Genomic DNA, 22608 nt, shown 5'->3' on the forward strand with positions numbered 1-22608 from the left:
GCTGGGATATAGGTACGGGAGAGCCTAAAGGCCTCCTCGCATTTTGCCATCCTTAGTAGTAACTTTGCTAGATCCTTCCGAGCAGACTTATGCTGTAAGATCCGTCAGAATCAGCTTGAAGTCAGTATTCGGGCTTGAGAAGTGTGCAGGATCCTAGTGTTCTGCAGTCAGCGAAAAGATGATTTATCCCCTACCTGTTTGTTGCCAGTGCTGGGGACCAGTAACGTGAAAGCGGTGTCAGAGTCGTGTTTGCTGGAAGAGAGAGCCAAAGACGACGCCCTAATTGCGTTCTCACCTTGGACCTCATGGGTGCCTCAACGTCCAACGGGGTGGGTAGGTCGCTGAAACAAAGGCTTTAGCAGGTGATTAGGGTTGGCCAAGGGCGAGACCGGGTACGACGCGAGTGCCGTGCATAACCCCGTCAGGGCGTTTCGATGCAATCTATCGAAGACATTACCCTTATCTATGGTCAGCCTCCGGGCTTCAAATGTAACCGTGTTTAACGAGTCACAGAGATATGCCAGCAAGATGTCAGGTCAAGACACCGAGTTGAGTGCCGTTATCTCAATCATGTCAGACTCCCTCGGGCGATCTCGAATCACACAATTTGGAATACTAGCTCTCGTTTGGATCTCAAGAAACAAGACTCGGGGAGATCTCATGCGTGCTGTACTCCATCATGTAATCCCCGAAGGTAGGCGGCAACTGCAGGTCGTCATCGTCGGCTTCGCGGGTTCTAAGGGCAGAGGGGAGACCTCCCCCGGGTGAGCTATCTTGCCGGCCTGCGCTAAGGAACTTAGACAGCTGGCTTCCCTTGAATATTATTCCTTTGCCCGAGGTTTCACCATCAGGCCAAGCAGCGAAGGGCTCGGTTAGGATTGTGAAATTGTCGCTGGCAAGCACAGTACTCCGTACTCCGTTCTCCGGGAGCAGCTGACGAACTCAGTTGGTTAGGAAGCCGACTTGATTGATCGTCTGTTAGTACGAGGTGAGTGTTTGACGCCGCGCGTGGGAGAATTTGAGACCGGTCTGGTTGCTCCTAGAAAAGCCGGGCGCGCGGGCAAACGTCGATCGGGGGCACAAGTACGGAGTAACTGGTACGAGGAAAGTGGAGGGGGAGGTGCAGCCTTCGTAAGTATATTTAATGATAGCTCTTAGGGGCTGATTCCACCCGCTATCATAATCACTCCGTACATGGTCCACGTCTCCAGGAAAGGTGTGCGTATTTAGTATATACCAAGCTGGCTTGATTATTGTGTGCAAGTCCTCCATTCCCAGACAAGCCTGGGCGAGGATAGCGTCCCCGTACTCTACCATTTGACTATTGACCCAATGTCGATGCTCTCTGTCCGTGAGCACCTGGCTGACCTCTCGAGCCTCTTGAGAGTATACTCTTCCCCGCTAGGCGATGCCTCCATCTGGTCCCCGTGGTTCATTCTGTCAGAGCCAGTCCCGCCCTATGGTCTCACAGTGGGGTGTTTTTCTTTCGAGCTGCAGCCATAGATGAAGACTACACCAATAATCTCAGGATTGGGAAGCTCAGGTCATTCGCCTAGTGCTTCATAGATTGGGAAGCTCTCTTCATCCGCCTTTTCCGGCTGGACAGTTACCACCTCAGTCAGCGATCGACAACCATGCCCTTGTGGATTAAATACCCCCAAGCGGTGTTGAGGTCATGAAAATGCACCCTCCTCACTTACTCAATGGGCAAGCCGATGATCGCGAGGTGTGTACAGGCCCAATGCTAACCCTGTGCTAGATGCTCTACCGAAAAGTCTTTTGCAATCCATAAGTTGGGCTGTGTTCTCTCGCATAGACGTGGCTTGCACTGGTGGCTATTGCGGTTGGTATGAAAAGTGGTCAACATCGGGAGAGGGAATCTCAAGGTTTTCGTCCAATAACAATGACTCTGGAGTACGGAGGTGAGTATTATCATTCAACTGGGAAACTTCCAGATTCCTCAAAAACACTTACAGTGGAAAATGTAAATGATGTCTCCGGCCATTGATCTCCTGAAATGCGTTTATGCAAGCCTGGTTGACCTGGTCAACTGTCCACTAGATTACCCTGTTAGTTAAGACCGAAGTCATGTGATATTCCAGATGAAACCCACACCCATGGATCTGGTGCAAATATGCAACAACCAGCCTTGTAGACCACTCTTGTAGTATCGCTCGAAAAACTTGCCAACCTCTTTCATTTTTGGGTCGGTGGACCATGGTCCTAATGGGAGTTTGAGTTTTTGTTCTTGAACATCAACGAACCCTGCTTCCTCTATCATCTTCTTCATGCCAGTAGAGATTTGGAAGTCTCTGCCGGCAGCACGACTCATCTCCTGGGAGTATCTAGCGAGAGATTGGATATAACTGTACAGATCATTGGTTTCGTCGTCAGCCATGGCGGCAATTTCGACTTCCAGTTGCTCGATCCATCCGCCGGAGCTCATGTTTCTATATAGTATCGGTACATTGATCAGCTTCTGTAGTATCAAACAATGAACACAATCAACGCGAGGTAGGCATGAAATGCGAAAATCGGGGAATACCAAACTCCACTTACTCGAAACATTGCTTATACAGCTGAGGCCAGTCCTTGATGCCCACAAATAGCGATCTAATGTGTACAAGATCGAATTTCATTGAAGGGCGGTCGAGAACCCAGTCTTCGGTTGCGTCTGCCACGATATACGAGCAGTTGGGATGCGTTGATCGTTCATGAGGAATCAGATCAAATCCAACCACTTCTGTCTCTGGATATCTCTCGGCAACGCCCTCAGCCCATAGTCCGCGACTTGTACCTACATCTGCAACACAATGAAGGTCGGACTCGTCGATAGGGGACAAGAAAAGTTTGTTGTCAAGTAAGCAGCTGATCATGGCGTGCATGCAAGCCTCGTTTTCTTCTGAGACCTCGTCGTGAGGAAATGGATGGCCGTTTTTGTAGTCGGTATATCTGCGGCCATTCTCGACGCGGAAATTATACATCGAGGAGGCAACTGAGTAGGCGGAAGATTCATCGATATCATCTTCAGAATCTTCATTATCGTCTGCATAGCGACCATAGTCCGAATCTACCGGGATGATGCTAGGCAAATGTAAATCTTCCATATCCTTTTCAAAGTAACACATCATCTGGACACATCGTCACCATGACGGACGACGGTGAGTAGTGGTGTATTTTGGTGATAGGTGAGGATGGCTGAGAACGACTATTCCAAGTTCCAAGGAGGAAGATATTTGTGGAAGCCCAGACAGACCAGCTACAACGGAAGGCGTCGAAGGCGTCTAAAGTGACTTGATGTATGAAATGGTTGGAAAATGGTGGCTTCTGGTCGAGGATCGGAAACCTGGATTCAATGGGAAGATCAAGGCGTTGCGTAACAGAGAACTCCACCACCTTGGCAGGATTGAGAAGAGTGGCACGAATGCAATCCAGGGGCAGTTGCCTTTTCACGGCCTTGAGTACGGAATATCTAGGTACTAGGTAGATGATACTAAGGGTAATGAGTTCGCAAAAGAAGTGGAGCGCCTTCCATCTTTCGGATCACCCTTTCAAAGGCAACGAGGCAACAAACCGGCCCATTGACGCAAATTAGGATACAGATACGGACGCACGGCACCGACTGGGAGTTTGTTTGATCGGTGGAGGCGGCAGAATCTGAGAGCAAATCGAAAGCCAAAATTAAGCGGACGGGGTCAAAAGAGTAAAAATTCGAGACTCTAAGAAGCGATAGGCGTGAAGGTTTCCCCCAAGTTAGTCACTAACAGCGCCCAAGCAGTAGCACCGAGTGCTGCAGTCGTATTGTAGGAGTAGATGCGAGAATCCCATTCGCAAGAAGTGGCCTGATGCCAGGAGCGAGATGAAGAGCAACGCACGAGGTTCGAGGGAGGGGGAGGGAGTACGGTGCCAAGTCTTAGTATGAATACCCACAACGGAGCCCGTGTCCACCTAGCAGCGCGGCGGATATGTATGTAGTTTGGGCCGTAAGGGAGGGATGGTCCGGTGCGGCAGCCTGACAGCGCTTTTGTGGTGCTCGGAAGTTGGCAACGCCTCGAGAGTAACTCTTTGACGGGCAACGGCCACTGCAGAGTGAGTGCCAACAAGTTTGCGACCTTTTGGCCTGGGAGCTGGGCGCGCCCGGGCAGGGAAAGCTGGCTGGAACAACAAGGAACAAGGCAGCACCCGCATGCCCATTTCGTACTCGGGCTTTGCTCACCCCAGGTCTGTTGACGACCTCGACTGGGATATTACGCTTAGTGGAGGAGCTTCGCACGTCAAACCGCTTGACTACGAGTGGGACAGCAGTTGTCGCGCGGTGAGTTGCAGGATGGGCTGGATGCCTGCGGATACAGTGAATGGCGGGGCGGTGCAAGGGCCAATGAACCACAACCACCGATGCCAGGTCCGAGTGTTGGACAACCCCCTGGAGGATGACCTACATGAGTGATCCTGGACCCTGGACCCTGGACCAGTGCACACGGTGGGTGCTCGGCTCCCAATCCGGTGGTTGGTATGGACGGAGTCTCTGCGAGTAGTGGTGGTGATCTTCTCCTCCCAAATTCCCAACACGATGGGTCCTGGAACTGTGCCACTATTTCGGAGGTCTCTCCAGCGCACAATAGAGCGACAGGCTTGCGAATGCAAAGGTATACGGATACAGCACAAGGTCACATAGCACCGGCTACACGCGAAATACAAAAGCGCGTGAAGAAGACTGACTGTCAGCAGACTCAGCCTAGACATTCGCCCAGTGCTCCGTAGCTTCCACTGATGGGATGCAGCGGTCAGAGGTCAGAACTCAGGAGCTCTGGGGCGCTCGACCTTTCAGGCTGTACGCCGTGCCCCGGAAGCCTGCAACTAAGGAATTTGCGGGGATGCCACTCCAGTCCCCTGGGCCCGAGTAGGCCCAAGCGAGGTACGAGGTACGGAGTACGGAGTGCACACGAGCGGGCCTGGCGAGAGGCGACCCAAACCTCTGGGTTATCTGGGTTAGGTCTCCAGGGCTCTGGGTCGCTTGCCTGCTTCCTCCACTTGAGGGGCCACCCATGAGCTCTCCTGGATCTGGTTACAGTGGGTGACTGTTAACCAGCCAACTTGACTAGAATGCGGTCTACGGAGATTCTTTGCCGTACTGAGTTTAACAGATTTGTCCCGTGCATTCTTTATCCTTACACCGATGTTGTACGGATAGCTCACTCGGCATCTTCAGCACACCCACCAGGTAGGTGTTGGAGGACCAACGGCGCGGCGCCAGCGTCCTGGCTCAGGCGTATGCACGTGGAGCCAGCATCATCATGACTGTCCCTGTATCACGATTCACCGCCGAGCCAGCGACACTCCCGTTGTCCTCCTCCCGGACTCTTGGTTTTGGAAAAGGGACGAAATCGACCTGTCAAGTCCAACTCGCGTTTGAAGTCATTGCTGCATGCAGAACTTCAAGACGGTCCGTTTCAGAGGGGCCGCTCCCAATAAGGAATTAGGCCCAACTACCTAACCGATGTACTTCTTGGGTCAGGGCTTTCAACCGTGCTGCACAATTTAAAATGCCATCCTTGTTGGGCACGGCTATCACCTCATTTGGAGCACTTTGCAGAAACACTGATCCACGGAATGGGCTTCCCGGAGGTATTAATTGGTGTTTGCCAGACACCCCCCGAGGACAATGCATGAGGTGTGTACTCCGTATTCGGTACGTCAACTCTTTTCATTCCCACCTATCATTATGTGACACATCGTGCAGCGTCTGGCGTCTTCTAAAACCAATGCTGACGTGTAATATGCAGTCTCAGTGAGCCCAGCTCGTCTGCCCAACCAACCCCAACTCCTTGAAGACGAAGACCCCATGTAAACCCAGATCCCAATCTCGCGGTGGAATCAATGTCGGATGCCACGAGAATCCGCCGGACTGCCAGTCTGCGACCCGGCGTTGTGGTCTTTTCTCTCCGGTGAGTCCGGTCGATCCACTCTGATAAGCTAACGACCTTTTGAGATGTTATAATCTGCGCCCGGGTCAATGCCTCCCGCATCCCCGTTGTGCCTGGTCCCGCAGTGGAAGCCCTTATGCGTCGAGCTTCTCGGCTGGAGGTTGCTTGGTCCGCTTCCATAAGCAGATGGTGCTCACCGCGGAAAAAGTGAACAGAATGCTGTATTGCCCACTGGTCAGCATTGCACCACCAAAGAGAAAGCTGCCCGATGTTACAGTACTTACCAAAGCGCGATGCTCAACCCCCAGATTGACTTCATCTCCAAGCATGTGGCCTTGGATGTTCCAATCCATTGGGAGTAGTCGACATTGCCGTCTTTGTTGAGACTGTTCCCCAAGGCTGAGGTGAAGTCATATGCACTCGAGCTGGCATTGGAAATCTCGTCCAGGACCTGGCAGTTAAGATAGGAGAGCGGTTTGCCAACGATGACAGAAACAACAATCAAAGCGACCAAGAAAAGAGCGTCGAGGCCAGTGCTGATCAAGAATGGGAGGATGCTGTCGAAGTAGAGAATGACTGTGATAGCACAGTACAGCACGGCAATACAGACCTGAGAAACGTAAGTGTCGACACACTAGACAGTGGAATGGAATGGGATCCATACTATGCTTAAAATTCCAATGAGAATCGGTGGGGGTGTGGCGCCGGCGCTGACCATCTCAGAGATGAAGTTGGATGTGATACCGATCACTGCTATCATTGATGCAGCCTGGAGGGCCCTTGCAACCTTGAATGTGGCACCCAAAACACCGTGATCCGGACCCATGCTGGATGATTGATACACAGAAAGTCGATCTGATTTGATTGTGAGAGGAATGAATGTTTCCAAAGAAACGAAAATAAAAAGAATGAAGGATTTACTCGAGGAGTCGAGCCACTGTGTTGATTGAAGAATTCAAGAAAGATGGAGGGTTGCCGTTGGTTGCTAACAAGGAAAGGACAGTGCACAGGCTGAAGAGATACTATATTGCAATCTTTTGGACTTGAAGGAAATGTTGTACAGCCAGGTGTGAAGATGATCTTGAACAGACATGGAGAACCAAGGTCCAGCCAGGCTTAAATATCCATATCGAGGTGGAGAACCTTTTGACTCTGAGACTCATGGACCAAGGCAAGACACACGGTCTCTGAGATCAATGCAGCAGCAATGCTAGCAGGTGTTCTCCAAGAGTCTCGCGTTGTGTATCTGGGTACAGGATTGGGTGGTGGTGGTTTGACCTGGTGCAAGACGAGGCTGTTTCAAAGGACGGCCGACCAGGCGCTTCAGGCGCCAAGCTCCTATTTTGAAGCGCCCACGGGGCGGCTACCGCTCACCTGGTTTCAGAAACCGTCCAGCAAAACGATCAACCTGACCCATGCCTCTGATTCGCACGAGGAGCGCATCGTCTAACAAGGCGGACCACTGGACGAAAGCAAGTGCTTGTGTTCTGTGGTGTTGAGACGAGCATAAAGCCGAAACGCCTGCTTGGACGATGTCGGCGGTGTTGGCTTAGGGCCCGACACCATTCACTTCAGGTGATCAGCGGTTTGGCCTCTGCCACTGTTGGAATGGCACCTGCATGCAATACGCAGTACATACTTGTACTGCACGGCTTTGGTTGCAGACCCTGACCACCATGTAGCGTTAGGTAGGTCAAGCGCCATTGGAATGATCTCAATCATATCGGACATCGCTCCTGCGCGCGTCCCGTTGCTGTCAACCTTGCTGTTGAGTTCACACAACACGGTCATCGTCCTGCATGACTGGACTGCGCAGGAGCCGCATCGAGAGAGTGCAGATTGAGGACGAGAAGTTGACGGGGTCCAAGACGCGAAAATTTGATTTACTCGTACTCGTAGGACCTTCCCGCACATTAGGTGGTCTCTTCGGGCGGAGGCTCCCACTCGCCACCATCGAAGCCAGAGCTCCATGCCTGTTTAGGCTTGAGCTCTCGATTCCCTTGGATGCTCTGGACTTTTCAGGTGCCTGGGGCGAACTTTTCAGCGCCCCGCCGCGCCCGGTGGTTAATTATGTTATGCCTGGACCAACAGCCCTCCTAGGCTTAGTCTCCCCTCCCTGGCCACCAGATGCGCCAATCTTCACTGGTCCTCGTCTTTTAGCCAATCCTTTCCGACCTTATCTTCCCCGCCAACCTTTTCCGATGCAAAATTTCATTATCGTTATCAGCAGGTCAACCGCTGCTTGAAGCCATCTGCCATCGCAAAACAACTCTTGTATTTGACCCAGTCGCCGCCGGGCAGAAGATGCAAGAGGGCCATCGACCGACCCCCCGTCCAACTTCAACCTCGCCGTCATCGTCTGCAACCGATTGATTTGTAAACCTGCATCACTTTCATATCTTGCCGGTGGTTACGTCTTTGCACTTTTCCTCCCAGTCACAAGACCGTGGGCCCACCAGTCACAATCCAAGGACGGCTCCAACTGTGCCCCGTTCCTCCATCATCTCGTTCATTGAGACTTTGATACTCCGCATTCCGTGCACCGTCCGCTTAATCCTCCCGTCCAACCCAGCGGCCGTGGCTGTGGCAGTGCTTTCGCGGCTTCTTCACCATGTCTCTCACTCGAGTTGCCTCCGTCGATGGCTTCGAGCGTGAGAGTAGAGGCTCGAATGTCTCGACACCGAGAAGAATGAGCTTCAATCCTGTGAGCGACTGGGTGCCGCCCAAAGACCATGATCGAAGAGAGAGTGTCGTCACTGCTGCTCTCCAATTCGAGGAAGTCTCCAAGCAGAAGCGCATCCGTAAGTGCTCCTGTGGATGATCGAACTTCTGAGCTGACAGGTGAATCTAGTACAGGTGGTCATCGCCATAATATATTGCCTTTTCGCAGCGGGCGTTGTCTTTGGGTATGCCGCCATCAAGCCTGTACTAATCGATGAAGGCGTCTTTGAAAATCTATGCACCAAAGAGGAGACGAGCAAAGGAACATCACCATGCCTCCAGCAAGAGATCCGATTGAATCTGATGTTCACCATAGCAGCGGTCTCGACCAACGTGGCTGCCTTGCCCATTGGCACCATTCTCGACCGATATGGCCCCCGAGCTTGCGGCATCATTGGTAGCCTGTGCCTTACGATAGGAGCCCTCCTATTTTCGTGGGCATCTAAGGTTGAAGGTGATCTATTTACTCCAGGATACTTCTTCCTCGCCCTAGGCGGTCCTTTTGTTTTCATATCCTCCTTCCAGCTGTCCAACACCTTTCCCAAAAATTCGGGTCTGATTCTCGCCCTTTTAACCGGAGCATTCGACTCTTCCTCTGCGTTGTTTCTCCTCTTTCGCATCTTGTACGAGAATACTGGCAAGAAACTGAACACCCATAACCTCTTTCTTGCCTATCTTGTTGTTCCAATATTCATTTTGGTCGTTCAAATCTTCATCATGCCAAAGGATTCATACAAGACTGTGAGCGAAGTAGTGCACGAGGCAGAGGAAGAGATAAATGCTCCCACCCCTCCCGATGCCTCAACTGAGGAGGTGCGCTCGCTCAACGAGCGACGACAATCCATCAGCCAAGAAGTCTCTCTATTGCTCGACAAGAGTACAAACGCAAAACGCCAGAAGCGTGAGGAGAACAAAAATGCCAAATCTGGTGTCTGGGGAGCAATGCATGGCTACACTGCCCTCGAACAGATCAAGTCGCCCTGGTTTGTGCTTATCACTCTCTTTACCGTCGTCCAGATGACTAGAATCAATTACTTCGTGGCGACCATTCGGCCACAGGAACAGTACCTCCTTGGCTCGCCTGAAAGGGCCAAGACCGTCAACGATTTCTTTGACGTTGCCTTGCCTCTGGGGGGAGTGCTGAGCATACCATTTATCGGGACGCTCCTGGACAACACGTCGACCCCCTTCGCGCTAGGCTTCCTCGTGGTCACGGCCACGATCATCGGGATTTTAGGCTGCCTGCCCTACATGTGGGCCGCGATCGCCAACGTATGCCTCTTTGTCATATACAGGCCATTCTACTACACCACCGTCTCGGACTACGCGGCCAAAGTGTTTGGGTTCCAGACCTTCGGCAAGGTCTATGGACTCATCATCTGTCTCGCCGGGCTATTCAATTTCCTGCAGAGCCCGCTCGACGCTCTGACCCACGTCAAGTTCGATCTAAACCCGGTGCCCGTCAACGTCATGCTGATGAGCATAGCAGTCGTGGTTGGTGCGTCCCTGGTCACCTTCACGTGGCTCAAGAGCCGCAACATGAAGCGTGAGCAGCTCGAGGACGAGGCTGAAGCCGCCACGGAGAGTTTGATGCCCGAAGTCAATGGTAACGGGTACGGAACATGACCACGATGAGCGCTGCTCGCCTCCAGCAATTCCTACAATCCAGTCTCTACGTACCACGGAGTTCTGATTGATGTTCGGCCGCGATCACCACCTGGTTTGGAGAAGATGGAGAGCTGCCTCCCCAAGATTGCAACCAACGCATATAGCCGGAGCATGTCCACCTTTCACTGCTGGACTTGACTAATCTTGCAAACTATCTTGTCAATGTCCACGCAAGGCGCTGGAAAAAGTGGGTGACACTTGAACTTAGTCTGATTTGCACCGGTTTATCTATGCCCTGTGCCCTTCTCAAATGTGTCCAGCCCATCGCTTGCAAAGAGCATGATGTTACTCCCCGCCCTTCCCCTCCTGTGGGCTTCGATCGGCGACAACTCAAACCCAGCCAATTTAAGGAGAAAACCAATTGATCAATATCCGTGTGGGTCGGCGTAAGACAGTCACAGGGTCGCAGGAGATGAGAGACATGCGCCCTAGTTGTACATATGCACGGACGGGGCCGGGGGGGGGGGGTTAAGGAGACATTGTGGATGATATAGGCATATAACATTGTAAATGAAAATGAGCCATGGATTATCTAAGCTGGTCGTTTCTGAATGTGTCTCTCTAACCTTACTCCCTGATAGTCGCGAGGCTTTCACCATATTGTCCTGCAAATATGACATGTAGAAGAAGAAGAAGAAGTAAAAGTAAAAGTAACAGTGTTGACGGTGAGAACAGATTGGGATTTTCTTTCTCGTCTTATGGGTTTTATATTGTTACAAATGACCTCAAGGGTCTCGGAGGCTCACCCTGCCATGTCATGATGAATTCGTCTTTGTTCCTGATCTTGTTGCGGGATAATAATCCCTTCAGTCGACAACGATGATTCAAGACTCGGCCGGCCATAAATGATATCTATGCATTCCGGAGGGAAAAGCCCAGTCGAGGCTGTTTATTGCGAGCACATTCCCCCGCGCTATTGACGTTAAAATTCCAACCCCCAGGCCGGCCTATTTATACAAGTGTTAGAAAGATTTCTTCTAAATCCGAACCTCGAAGCTGCTTGATTCCGAAACTCCTGGAGCGTCTGATCGTAATTCCTTCTTGTTCGGCTTTCGTGGAGGAGCGGAGTGGAGTTGACGGACGAGAGAGAGACTTGCGGGAACTTGGAAGCGTGGACTAGGAGGTTAGAAGCCAGGGAGGAGGACCTCGCTCCACTCTGAGTTGAAGAATGCGACGGCGGCCTGGAAAAATGCAACGGTCAGTACATAGATGATGAGCTTCGAGGACAGTTTCGCTGGTCATGAGGAGCGGTGTGAAAAGTCATGGCGGAAGGCGACGGCAAAACTTTTGGAATACTGCTTTGGCTGGGTGTCCCAACCATCCCAGTCTCGCATATCAAAATCCAACTATGACGAGGCCTCCGTGCACCCAAAGAACGCCTCTGGAGGGGGCTCATCGTCAAGGCCCGGACGGTGCAAGCAGATGCTGCTGAAATGCCAAAAGCCAACAAAATGGCTGATTCTAGGGAACCAAGGAGAAAGGATCACCGGGGGATTTTATACATACACCGAACATGGCGACGCTCAAGACGACGCTGGCATTTTCCTCCGACGTCAGAGTGTGATATACCGAGCTGAAATATCCCTTTGGCGGTCCACGACGTGTGGCAGGTTGGACTGTGATCCTTTTTGGAGGCATGGTGGTGGTTTGCGGGGGGCTAGTGTGATTGAAGATGCGCAGAGAGATGGTCTGCTGGGGGTTATCAATGTGAATGAGGTAGTCGGTATTCTAGACGGGATAAGAATGATGCAGGGTTGTTGACGGTGAGTGGAGGAGGTTCATAGAAACACTGACTTCATGGATGCTCAAAGTTGAGCTGGAATTTTAGAGCGCAGGTGACCGCATTAGGTTTAGTTCAGCTAACTGAATACGGCGCTTCAAGAAGACCAGCGAAAGTGGAATTCCTACGGTGGATCGTAACTCCCTTGTCAATAAGACGCAATCACTCGTAGGCTACCGTGTGTTCAACTGCGTATCAAGGTTGCTTTCAATTTGAGCATTGAATCTGTTCTCAATCCAAAGCATGGTGAATAGCTGGACGATGTGAGAACACCATGGCTCAAATCCTGAGAACAAATAGAGAGTTTTATACGTTGTTTTCCGTTGGAGAAGCTGTCGTCGTAAGGTCTGAGTAGCAATTAGAAGTGCCGTCCTTAAGCAGCACAGACGTGAGAGTGACAATCGAAAAAAGAAAAAGCGATCTCGTGTGGAGGACATGCTCACGTGCCATGGCTTCAAGCCATCTGGGTAGATCTGGCTTGGCGGGAAATATCCCTGTCAGCAGCATCCAAAAACAAGTCGTCCAAGCCCTGACTGTGATTAATCTTGAAAATCAAATCATGCTCAACTATAGATCGAGACCGGGGACCTTGGCAAGCCCAACCATCCATGCGGAGTACAGGAGCCCTTCCCAGGGCAACCAAGATGTCTGTGCTTTTGACAGTGCTTCTACCTTTATTTTGGTCTGTGCCCTTGTCAAGGACGGAAACAAAAAACCATAACCACAGCTTTTTAGGATGGCCAGAATTGTCAAAGTCCCAGGAGCTTCTAGATGCGTTGAGGCCCTTCCAGCATACAAAGGCAGGAAGCCCGTGCCTCGTCTCCCGTCTCCATGAGACTTTACCATTGCAATTATGTGATGGCGTCAGCGTGATATCTGATTGTCTTCCGCACCAATTATACAAATATCATACTCGCGTCAAAAGAAGATCATCGCACCTGAGATTGCTTCTTTGAAAGACTATCTGAATCTTTGGGTGGATTCGAGATCTCAGGTTGGGATTTGATGGCCCGCCGACACAGTACACACTTGCTTGCGAGCAACGATCATTTATACACGGCCAGGGATGTTCCAGACGGACGAACATTTCCGATGCCCTAGTGAACATGGTCCGTTCGCATCTTAGGATAGTAAGTGGATTCAGTGGATGCATGATCTGAGCTTACCACTATTGCTGTGGACTATTGTTGCTTGGTTTCGGGTACGCGAGGTCTTCCCGGGAGGTTCTATTTAAGACCGATAATATATCAATCTTCCCTCGATGCCCTCGATCTTATAAACGGTGAGATATCTGTAAAGGAGATCAGCTATCGAAAGCCGATCAATCATGGATCGTCACACCGCTCGCCATTCGTGGAGGTCTGCCATAAACCCAGGGACCCCTTGGATGGGAGACTATCACCTGTTGCTGATGTCGAAAATCCTTCTGGAAATGAGGATGAGGCAGAGATAGCCGAAAAGCACGATGTATGGGCAACACTCTTGTCTTTCGAGCAGCACTAACTGTCTCAGATACACCAGGTTCCTTCTACCCATGGCAGCCAACATCATCATAATGTACACTTCAAGTGGAACCACCCATTCAATCGGAACTCGTAGAATGAGAGCATTGACCCTGTTAGAACGCGAACAGCTTCAAGCGCGCATGAGATGCGTCGACGGATGTCTCACTCTGTGAGAAGGGCCTCGATCGCTATCGTGGATGCTGTCGAAAAGCTAGATCCTCTCATCGCAACACGGGGTAATCCACTTGGCCTTGAGATTAACGAAGTCCGAAGAGTGTCTTCTGCAGGTTATGCGGCCCCTGGCCAGTTCAACTCACTCCGGTATTCAAGGTCGATTCAAAGTGTTGACACATTAGAGTCTCCAACACCGGCTAGGACAAACCCATCTTCGATATTCGAAGAGTACACTCGGCAGTGGATGAGCGAAAAGGTAGAGGACTATTCCATACAACGGCTTGCTGCTCATGATGATATTGAGCAACTGTCAACATTCAAGCGCATACTTTACAGACTTTGCCCCGTCCTGGTCGTCCTCACAATTGGTTAAGAGCACTTCTCCCACACATGCTGCAGGACCCGAAGTGCTCGATGGCGTGTCCTCCACAGGTAAGTTGAGTCATTCCACACTAAGAAAGACTTCTAACAGTAAGGTAGCTCTTTTATAATGTACCACCTGATGACCCACTATGCCAGAGCTTGGACACTTTTGTACACATATCTGAACCCATCAAAGACTCCATGGGTGTGGCTTGGTGCACTGGATCTGGATACGTGCTGAGGAGAGCAGCTTTGCAATCAATCGGAGGATTTCCCATCGGTTCTCTGGCAGAAGACGTATGCTGTTTTAGTATGCTCTTAGGCTCAGGCTGGAATACCGCGTTTGTTCATGAGCCCTTGCAGTTCGGAACGGTACTGGATTCTCTCACGAGTCACTTGAAGCAACGCACACGTTGGGTAAGTCTGCCGAAGAACCATGAGCTTATGCCTCGCATCTGACATGACCCAGACTATTGGCACCGTCCAGACGTCGTTCAAGCTGCGATTTAGCATCTTTGGGCCTCTTGTGAAGCACATGACCTTTTCTCAACGCCTTTGCGGATTCGTCTACACAGTATCGTCTCTATTCACCGTCTTTCTGGTGTTATCAATGTTTACGGCACCTATCGTCCTCATCTCTGGCGGAAATCTTGTACCATACACGTCAATGAATCAACTCAAGTGGCTAATACGATCAAATTTTCTGACCATTATATTGAATCGCATCAACGAGTTTATCTCGTATCTGCCTTCCGGCTATCGGACTGGCCAAAGGGGTGCAAGAGCTATGATGTGGATGGCGCCATGTAAGTGTCTTTACCCTTGCCCATTTAAGTGATAATCGTTGACCCAGTGTTCTATAGTTCATGCCTTATCCGTCATTCGGACGTTCCTTCTTCCCGAGTGGTTAGGGGGCAAGGTCGCAGTTTTCACTTCCTCAGGGTCACAGAAAGCTGATCTCAACGAGCGTGACCCGAAACCGCGTGCCCCAGTCTGGCGCCGTCTCGTGGTCACTATGTGGGATTGTCAGTGCTATCTTCACCTTGTCTATATCATGTTCGTGGTGGCAGCCGTTATCGTGAGTGTTTATTGGAACATTACAGACGCGCAAAACAACACTGAAGAAAACCTTGATTTCTCTTCTTACTCACGCAGGCTGGCCACCTCTTATTTGGCTAACCTGCATCTTGTCATGCTGGGTGCCGATCAACTATGCACTGTTTCCTCCGGACTGCCCAGACCGACAGGACCTCCTGGACAGAGATCCAGATACTGGTGTAGCCTATCCAAAGGAGGATTCCAAGCACACAAAATCTACTTGGGCTGCATGGGCATTCGAGGCACAAAACAGCTTCATTACATTGTACATGACTGTTGTTTTCGTACTTTCGTTCTGGTTTTGACCAATCGAACCCTGGGATTCTATACATATCTAGTTACGACTTCAGTGTGGAAGTCTAGCGGACGGCAGGCATTAAAGAAAAAGGACTTTCGCGTGATTTTCCATTAATATGCAATCGCTATTACGGACAAACCGGCCATGCGGCGCCAGATTACCTCGTAGACAGAGGGCACCCTGGCAACCAGTGGTCGTCACGCTGAAAGAGGAAAGTCAATGCTTTCGATTGATCTTTGTGCTAGATATAGGATGGTCTGTGCAAGCCAGAAGCAAAGCTCAAGGCGGGCTGGCATGCCCCTCGGGCCATTTTTCAAGGAGTACCATCGTCAGTGCACCCGCCCAAACCAGCCCATCGTAATTGCTTCGCTCGGAATTAAGTGCAGGGTTCTACAGGTTTGGCCTGATCACTGCCTTTGGATACTAGCTACCAAAATCGACTTATAAGGTCAAGGAACTCAAAAGATGTTGTTGGTGTTCAGTGGAGAGTTATAACTAAATATTACTCACAGGATTCTCTAGATTTCTCACGCAGTTGTCGTCTCGAAATTTGCGTTACTTCTGAATTCGGAATCTACTTCCAAGTTCAGAATATCAACCGTCATCAGCACGGCCCATCATCTATCCAACTACCTACATAATGAATGAGCTCGTGATTGACCCCGGCCGATCCGTCAAAAGCCCATCATTCGAAAGCCGAGTCAACTAGCGGGACCAGCCAGCAACAATCCAAAGCTTCATCATGTGGGTCTATCGACCAGATTTCCCAGCGCGCCTTCGGGGGATCATTTCAGTGAACTTACCACAAGGGATCGAAACACTTAGTAGATTCGTGGTTCTAGACCGCGTGTACTACCTTAAATTTGAAGCTAGATAGCAAGCAGCTGGAAGATCTGATGGCCCAAGTTCCGGGGATCGGTTACTTTTACCAGTACCGAGTCCACTCGTGAGATCATTGAAGTTCAATCTTTCACCGGGCTTCAGAGCTGTTGTATCGAGCAGAACTTTGGATTGGCATCCACAGCCCTATCCAATGAAGAATCTGTGCTCTTTGCATAACTAGTCATCTCGCCAAATACTCTTTTGAAACGGCTTTCGACATCGCATATCATAATGGATATTCTGCAATGGTGCTCTATTGATGACCTGAATCTGGATCAAGTCATGCTGGGTCCCAGGGTTGCCCTCATTACTTGACTCAATGCGACCTCCACGCCGTCTGGCCGAATTGTCACATGCCGCAATGATTCATCTTCCGAAGAATACCAACTGGATAGTAATCGTGCCCTTGGGTGGTAGTGAGTCATGACGCTATTCGCAGAAATTCCTGCAGGCTCTCTAAGGAATCCAACTCGCTGTTAGGATAAGGTAGGAGCCAAGTTAGGGTAATCCTTGGAAAGGCGCGCCAATATTACCAAGGTATGATTTCAATTTGTACTGACGGTGTCAAAGGGTCAAGTGAGAGTGTACCGTCGTCTTTGATGTGCGGTATGTATTGTGTACTGACAGAGCTTGACAGTATCCGAGGCATTTCTACCGCAGGTGAGGGGAACTTATGAGCAGCCGCTTCACCGAGGGCTTATGCTTCCATTGGTCAAACTTCAACGTCGAGGGCCCTGATTGAACCTGATGCCGAATACGCGAAGTATTTGTAGAGGAGATATCTCGGCACCGGCGAGTAAAGCGCAAGCAGTGATATCTCAAATATTGGTAGAGAACCCTTGAGTCAACGCCGCCTCTCCTAACCCTCGTCCACGAATATCAAAGATACTTAGCTAGATCCTAAGACCACTGTGCTATTGGGCACTTCCAAGATGGCGAATGGACAGCCCCAGACACCAAATGTGGTGCTATTTGGATACGATTGTAAGTAGGAATTCTGACACACTGGACTTTCGGTGAGGTTCGATCATTAACCTGCATTACTGCAGCTTCCCCTTTCACACAGAAAGTGAGACATGCGCTGCGGATGAAACAAATTCCTTATAGTAAGTAAGCAAATCTCAATGGCAGTGAGATGCTTACTCTTGCCTCTTCCAGCTTTCATCATTGTTACCTCGATGATGCCAAGACCGATCTTGAAAGAAAACTTCAATATCACGTATCGGAAGATACCAGTTCTGGCAATCGACAAGGAGGTAGGTGTGGTGGTTGAATCTACCTCCCTGAGCAAGTCCAATGTAGCTGAATATGCAACCCTGGCTTAGATTTATATCGACACAGCCATCATCTTGGAAGCTCTCGAGGCGCAGTTTCCAGAGACTCAAGGATATGGCACAATCTATCCGAACCCTTCACTTCGGCCTCTCATACGAGGCTTTGGTTCCTATTGGACGGACAAACCGTTCTTTCGGGTGACAACTGGACTGATCCCTGGTAGTGTTTGGCACACAAGTTTTGGCCAGGATAGAAGCAATTTGATCGGGCATAAACTTAACCCCGAAAAGCTTGCAGGAAAGGTGCCGGAGAATCTTAGTGGTCTTGATCTGCACCTTAGTATTCTTGAGCCTCTGCTTCAATATGGGAAGAAGTGGCTCTTCGAAACGGAAAACCCAAGTGCTGCCGACATTGGCTTCTTCTACCAGCTTGAATGGGCTGAAAAGATTGCTCGAGGCGAAGGTGTGCGCGACCTTACTGGTGGCGGGGCCCAAGATGGAGACGGAGAAGGGCTGCAGTCCGTTTTCAATCCCAAAAGGTACCCGAACCTCTCGTCATGGTTTCAGAGGCTGAAGGAGTATCTTGATGCGCTGCCTCTAACCGAGAATCGGATTGAAAGGAACGATGAGACAGGTATCCAAAAAACCCTCAGCAAAATAAGTTCAATCTCTTTGGGAGACACAATACCGTTGATTGAAACACCGGCTGGATCGCACAAGGATCTGGATGCCCGAAATGGGCTGTCGCTTGGTGTCCAGGTCTCAATTGCCCCGGATGATACTGGTCGAGGAAGCCCCACAGTGGGAACGTTAGTTGCTCTCACTGCCGAAGAAGTGGTTATTTTACCCCAGGAAATCGATGGCAGAGAGCCGTTGGTTGGAAGTGTAAGAATTCACTTTCCCAGAATTGGCTTTGTAGTGCGATCTGTTGAGAAGTCAAGGCTGTAGCGGGGATGTTTAGGTTAAGAGGAATAATGGGTGTATATTTGCATTGTTTTGGCAACGATTGTCATTTAGACTTTTGGTAGAACTTATCTTAGTCTTAAGGATTAAGTCCTGAGTTGATGGAATAGATTCATAGTTTGGTGTGAAATTGTGATTATTTGCGAGACTCGGATTCTCATACCAAAACTCTGCTTCATCACGTCAAATAAATGCAAATACAAAGCAGGATGGGAAACGCTGACCAACACGAAATGGTTGACTTACGTTCATATCCTGCATCACATATTCTATGAGCATATTCAACCTCCGATGAAATTGCAGTTAGTAGAATCCTCATGCTCGACGAACTCAAAGTCGAAATCTTCAGTCTCAGAGCAAATCTCTTCCTCCGAGATAAGCTGCCACTCATACCTATCGGCACAGACATCACTACCTCCAAAAGTTGAGTTGATTCTCTCGGTACCTGCACCAGACTGGGGCAACTCAAATGGTGACACTTCCGCTCTGGAACCCTCCGATTCTTCGAAAAGAAGGGCTTCTAAATTTTCCGAGCTTACCTGTTTTCCTGGTAACGTTCTTCTGGTGGCAGGCTGCCAATCTGGATGAAGGATATCTTGGGCATGTGCTGCGTAGAACCCTGGAAATGTCTTTCCACTTGTAGGTGGCGAGGGGCTGCGAGCTTCCACCGCAGCTATTGGACGGCGAGTAGAGGAACAGGGCCACCACTGAGGGCTCAGAAAATTCGCATCATACACCGGACATTGATTTTTGAGCGCAACATGATTGAGCGCCGTTGAGTCTGCAGTGCAACAGTGGGTCTCGATACGTGGAGCGTCACGTGGAGTCTGGCAACCCCTGCGACTTTCAGCATCTAGATTGCCGCTTAGTGGAAGAAGGTACTTACTAGATGCAACAAAATCTAGCTCCATCTCTTCCATATCCTTGCTCAGTATCTTCTCAACTTCGGCTGCGAAAGTGCCATCTATGCGAATTGCGTCTGCCACTGCTGCGAACTCTAATTCCGTGATGTTGAACTCTTCTGAGTTGATAATATCCATAAATCTGTCTGAGAGTTCTAGAGGGTGTAGAAATTCGGCTCCGAGCACGCCACTGGATTTGAGCTTGGCTTGAATTGCGATGTTATAGTTGAATATGGAGAGGAGAGTGTTAGCGCTTGGATATTTCCTTGTATAGTGTCTGGCATTTATGTCGATACTAACCTACTAAGCCATGACAATCGAGGATGATTCTTTGTTTGTAAGGACAACAGATTCGACAGTTTCATTGCCGCTAAGGCTTCTTTCTTGTGACTGGTCCCAAGGTCCTTTGTACGTGCTAGAAGTGACATTTTGGACTCGTTGATTTGTGACTGGCATTGTATTCAGGACAATGATCGCATATAGCTAATCATATTTATGGTAAGCTAAGCACAAAATTAAGATCGTCCTAAGCGTTTAAGACAAGCTATTCTTGGACAGTTTAATGTGAAATTACTGTGCGGTCTCAGAGTGTATGGTTGATCTTGATGGCAGGCCTTAATTGAACTGCGTGAGGAAGTTCTCCTGCTTTCCATTCGTTGTATCAGTGTATCTTGAAGATTGACTGTTAATAAGGGGCTTTCTGTTTTGAAGAAACAACATTTGCACGCCTAAATTAACGCCGAGGTGAGTCGGTTGATGAATTACCCGTCATAAAGAATCTCCGAAATCAAAATCTTTCGACATTGCGTCGCAGTTGGAAACCTGCTAAGCTGTATCTTCCTCGGAATCCTTCTCAGCCTTTTTTGTTGATTTGTTTCTCTTCGGAAGCCTCTGCCAGCCCATTCCAAAACTGGTGAAGAATGCTGCGCATGTCCCTCCAAGGGCGAGGTACTATAGTAGCAGTGTGAGTGATAGGGTATCGTGGTCTATTGGAGATATTCCTTACATAAGTTGTAGTGATGGCATGATTATACGCCTGAAGAACGCCAGGGATGTCCTTCTCAGCGACAAACGATCTGAATCCGAATGCACCAGCTGCAATTATTGCTTCTGCATCCAAGTTGGGCGCATTGCTTTGGATTCCAGTGCGGAGCGTATTTGAAAAAATGGTCTCTCCGACAGAGATGAACACTGCCGCCCCAAGGTACTGGAAGAAAAAAATCTGTGAGGTGGCCAAAGCTACTTCGTTGGGCTTGAGAAGACCCTGCACAGCGGTAACTGGCTTTGAATGAAATCAGCAATCGTGCTGACACATTTGAGGTTGGCATATCATACCATTTGCACGCCGGGGGCACGACCAAAGCCTATCAAGACTTGGTATCCGATCCAGTCCGCTGTAGTGGAGGGCGGATGCAGTGTGGTGAGGAGCCCACCCCCAATTGATGCCACCACTGCTCCGAATATTGCCCAGGGAGTACAGTAACCAATAACTTGGACTAGGAAAAATCAAAATGGTGAGCAGGGTGCATCGAAACCAGTGGTATTACTCACCTAGCTTTCCCACCATTACTGCAGATAAAGCTTGGGATATTGCTGTCGGCAGAACATCAACTCCGCTCATGGTTGGTGAAGCATTTTTGACTACTTGAAACCACAATGGTAAGTAGTATGAGAGGAGAAGCATGCCACCATTCTGGAAACATGATGTGCAGCATCCGAAGACTACCAGGTTGTTTCGTAAGAATCTGGGTGGTATCATCGCCGTCTCGCCCTTTTTGAACTCCCAAAAACCGAAAATGAGAGACGTGACAAAAGCTCCACAGAAAAGACCAATTATTGTGGGCGACGCCCAGCTATACTCGTTGCCACCCCATGCTATCGCAAGGAGTAACATGATGCAAGCAGGGGCAAACAAGAGAAAACCCACCAGATCCAGCTCTTCTGTAATTATTTTTTTCAAATTCGGCCTCACAGGCGGTTTGCGCATTTGTTCAGGAATTTTGATGAGCCAAAATGCGCAGAGCACAAGACCCCCTGCAGGCAGGTTGACATAGAAACCTAAAAAAGTCAATCGGAGATTCATACGGTAAGGATTCAGTGGGTAAGGAATGTGCATACACCAACGCCATGATATTTCTGTGAGTGCCCCTCCAATCATTGGCCCTGTTATACTGCCGATAGTTCCAAGTGTAACGGCAACCCCAACCAGTACTGGCAAACAGAGAGATGACTTGATTAGCAGTTATTTATTAATGACTACCAGGGGAAATGCTCTTACTTGGTTTATTTCCTTCTGGGCCCGCTGCAGCTATGGTCATGAAAGCCCCATTCACGATTCCCGCTCCTCCGATTCCTTGTACCCCTCTTCCTACAATAACTACTGCAGAGGTTGTAGCAGTGGCAGCAAGAAGACTTCCGATGAAAAAGATAAAAGAAAAGGCCAGGTACGCTGCCTGGGAAGGCTGTGATTAGCTAACGGCTTGAATATGCGACTGAGGGCTATCACTTACCTTAATGGGGAAATGGGTGTAAATTTTCCCAGCCAAAGGCTGCATAGTGCACCTGATCACATCGTGTGAATATCTGAATTGGCTTTTGAAGTTGTATTTGCAGCTTACGTAGAGACAAGATAGGCGCTCCCATACCACCCAATGTCCTTCAAAGAGTGGAAATGTGTAGTAATTTGTGGCAGGGCCTGTCTCCACTGTAAGCATTCATTGTAGCTAAAAAATGCTCAGCGACGTACAGTAGCAACCATGGATCCATTTAGAGCCATTAAGAAGCCGGAAGAAAAGACTGCTGCGAGAAGAATACAAAGAGCGAGCCCAGTTGGCTTCTCGATGCAATCATCGCCGCCGTTATGAGTAGATGTATCTGAGATTGGCTTTGTATCCTTTTTCTCTGAGCCTACTGCATCTATTTCCGTGGCACTTGGGGTTGTGGCGAGCATTGTCAGTGCTGTCTCAGGGCTGGCATGAGCGTTGTGGACGGTGGCCTGGGTTGACATGTCTGATGAGTGTTCCTGAACCATGATGATCAGAAATAAGGTAGACACA

General features: G+C 49.7%; 7 protein-coding genes across 7 annotated transcripts; 3 read left to right on the forward strand and 4 right to left on the reverse strand.

Moving 5' to 3' along the window:
• Positions 1 to 2086: 2086 nt before the first annotated feature.
• A1O9_07178 (uncharacterized protein) lies at positions 2087 to 3107 on the reverse strand (the record flags this gene model as incomplete). Its single annotated transcript, XM_013404124.1, has 2 exons — positions 2087 to 2450; positions 2560 to 3107. 2 exons carry the CDS (start codon positions 3105 to 3107, stop codon positions 2087 to 2089), a joined length of 912 nt encoding a protein of 303 aa, XP_013259578.1.
• Positions 3108 to 6058: 2951 nt separating this feature from the next.
• On the reverse strand, positions 6059 to 6750 carry A1O9_07179 (uncharacterized protein; the record flags this gene model as incomplete). The annotated part of the gene is made up of 3 exons (XM_013404125.1): positions 6059 to 6143; positions 6209 to 6534; positions 6589 to 6750. 3 exons carry the CDS (start codon positions 6748 to 6750, stop codon positions 6059 to 6061), a joined length of 573 nt encoding a protein of 190 aa, XP_013259579.1.
• A 1785-nt stretch (positions 6751 to 8535) lies between these two features.
• On the forward strand, positions 8536 to 10271 carry A1O9_07180 (uncharacterized protein; the record flags this gene model as incomplete). Its single annotated transcript, XM_013404126.1, has 2 exons — positions 8536 to 8725; positions 8776 to 10271. 2 exons carry the CDS (start codon positions 8536 to 8538, stop codon positions 10269 to 10271), a joined length of 1686 nt encoding a protein of 561 aa, XP_013259580.1.
• Positions 10272 to 11774: 1503 nt separating this feature from the next.
• On the reverse strand, positions 11775 to 11951 carry A1O9_07181 (uncharacterized protein; the record flags this gene model as incomplete). Its single annotated transcript, XM_013404127.1, has 1 exon — positions 11775 to 11951. The coding sequence occupies one exon, from the start codon at positions 11949 to 11951 to the stop codon at positions 11775 to 11777; it is 177 nt and encodes a 58-aa protein (XP_013259581.1).
• A 2211-nt stretch (positions 11952 to 14162) lies between these two features.
• On the forward strand, positions 14163 to 15538 carry A1O9_07182 (uncharacterized protein; the record flags this gene model as incomplete). The annotated part of the gene is made up of 5 exons (XM_013404128.1): positions 14163 to 14204; positions 14253 to 14552; positions 14605 to 14941; positions 14999 to 15213; positions 15239 to 15538. 5 exons carry the CDS (start codon positions 14163 to 14165, stop codon positions 15536 to 15538), a joined length of 1194 nt encoding a protein of 397 aa, XP_013259582.1.
• A 2053-nt stretch (positions 15539 to 17591) lies between these two features.
• On the forward strand, positions 17592 to 18635 carry A1O9_07183 (uncharacterized protein; the record flags this gene model as incomplete). The annotated part of the gene is made up of 2 exons (XM_013404129.1): positions 17592 to 17669; positions 17739 to 18635. 2 exons carry the CDS (start codon positions 17592 to 17594, stop codon positions 18633 to 18635), a joined length of 975 nt encoding a protein of 324 aa, XP_013259583.1.
• A 1742-nt stretch (positions 18636 to 20377) lies between these two features.
• Positions 20378 to 22559, reverse strand: A1O9_07184 (uncharacterized protein; the record flags this gene model as incomplete). The annotated part of the gene is made up of 9 exons (XM_013404130.1): positions 20378 to 20503; positions 20559 to 20834; positions 20888 to 21048; positions 21104 to 21610; positions 21671 to 21763; positions 21831 to 22001; positions 22059 to 22114; positions 22171 to 22247; positions 22299 to 22559. The coding sequence occupies 9 exons, from the start codon at positions 22557 to 22559 to the stop codon at positions 20378 to 20380; spliced, it is 1728 nt and encodes a 575-aa protein (XP_013259584.1).
• Positions 22560 to 22608: the final 49 nt, after the last annotated feature.

Source organism: Exophiala aquamarina (assembly GCF_000709125.1).
Source record: "Exophiala aquamarina CBS 119918 chromosome Unknown aczIA-supercont1.5, whole genome shotgun sequence".
Taxonomy (NCBI): domain Eukaryota; kingdom Fungi; phylum Ascomycota; class Eurotiomycetes; order Chaetothyriales; family Herpotrichiellaceae; genus Exophiala; species Exophiala aquamarina.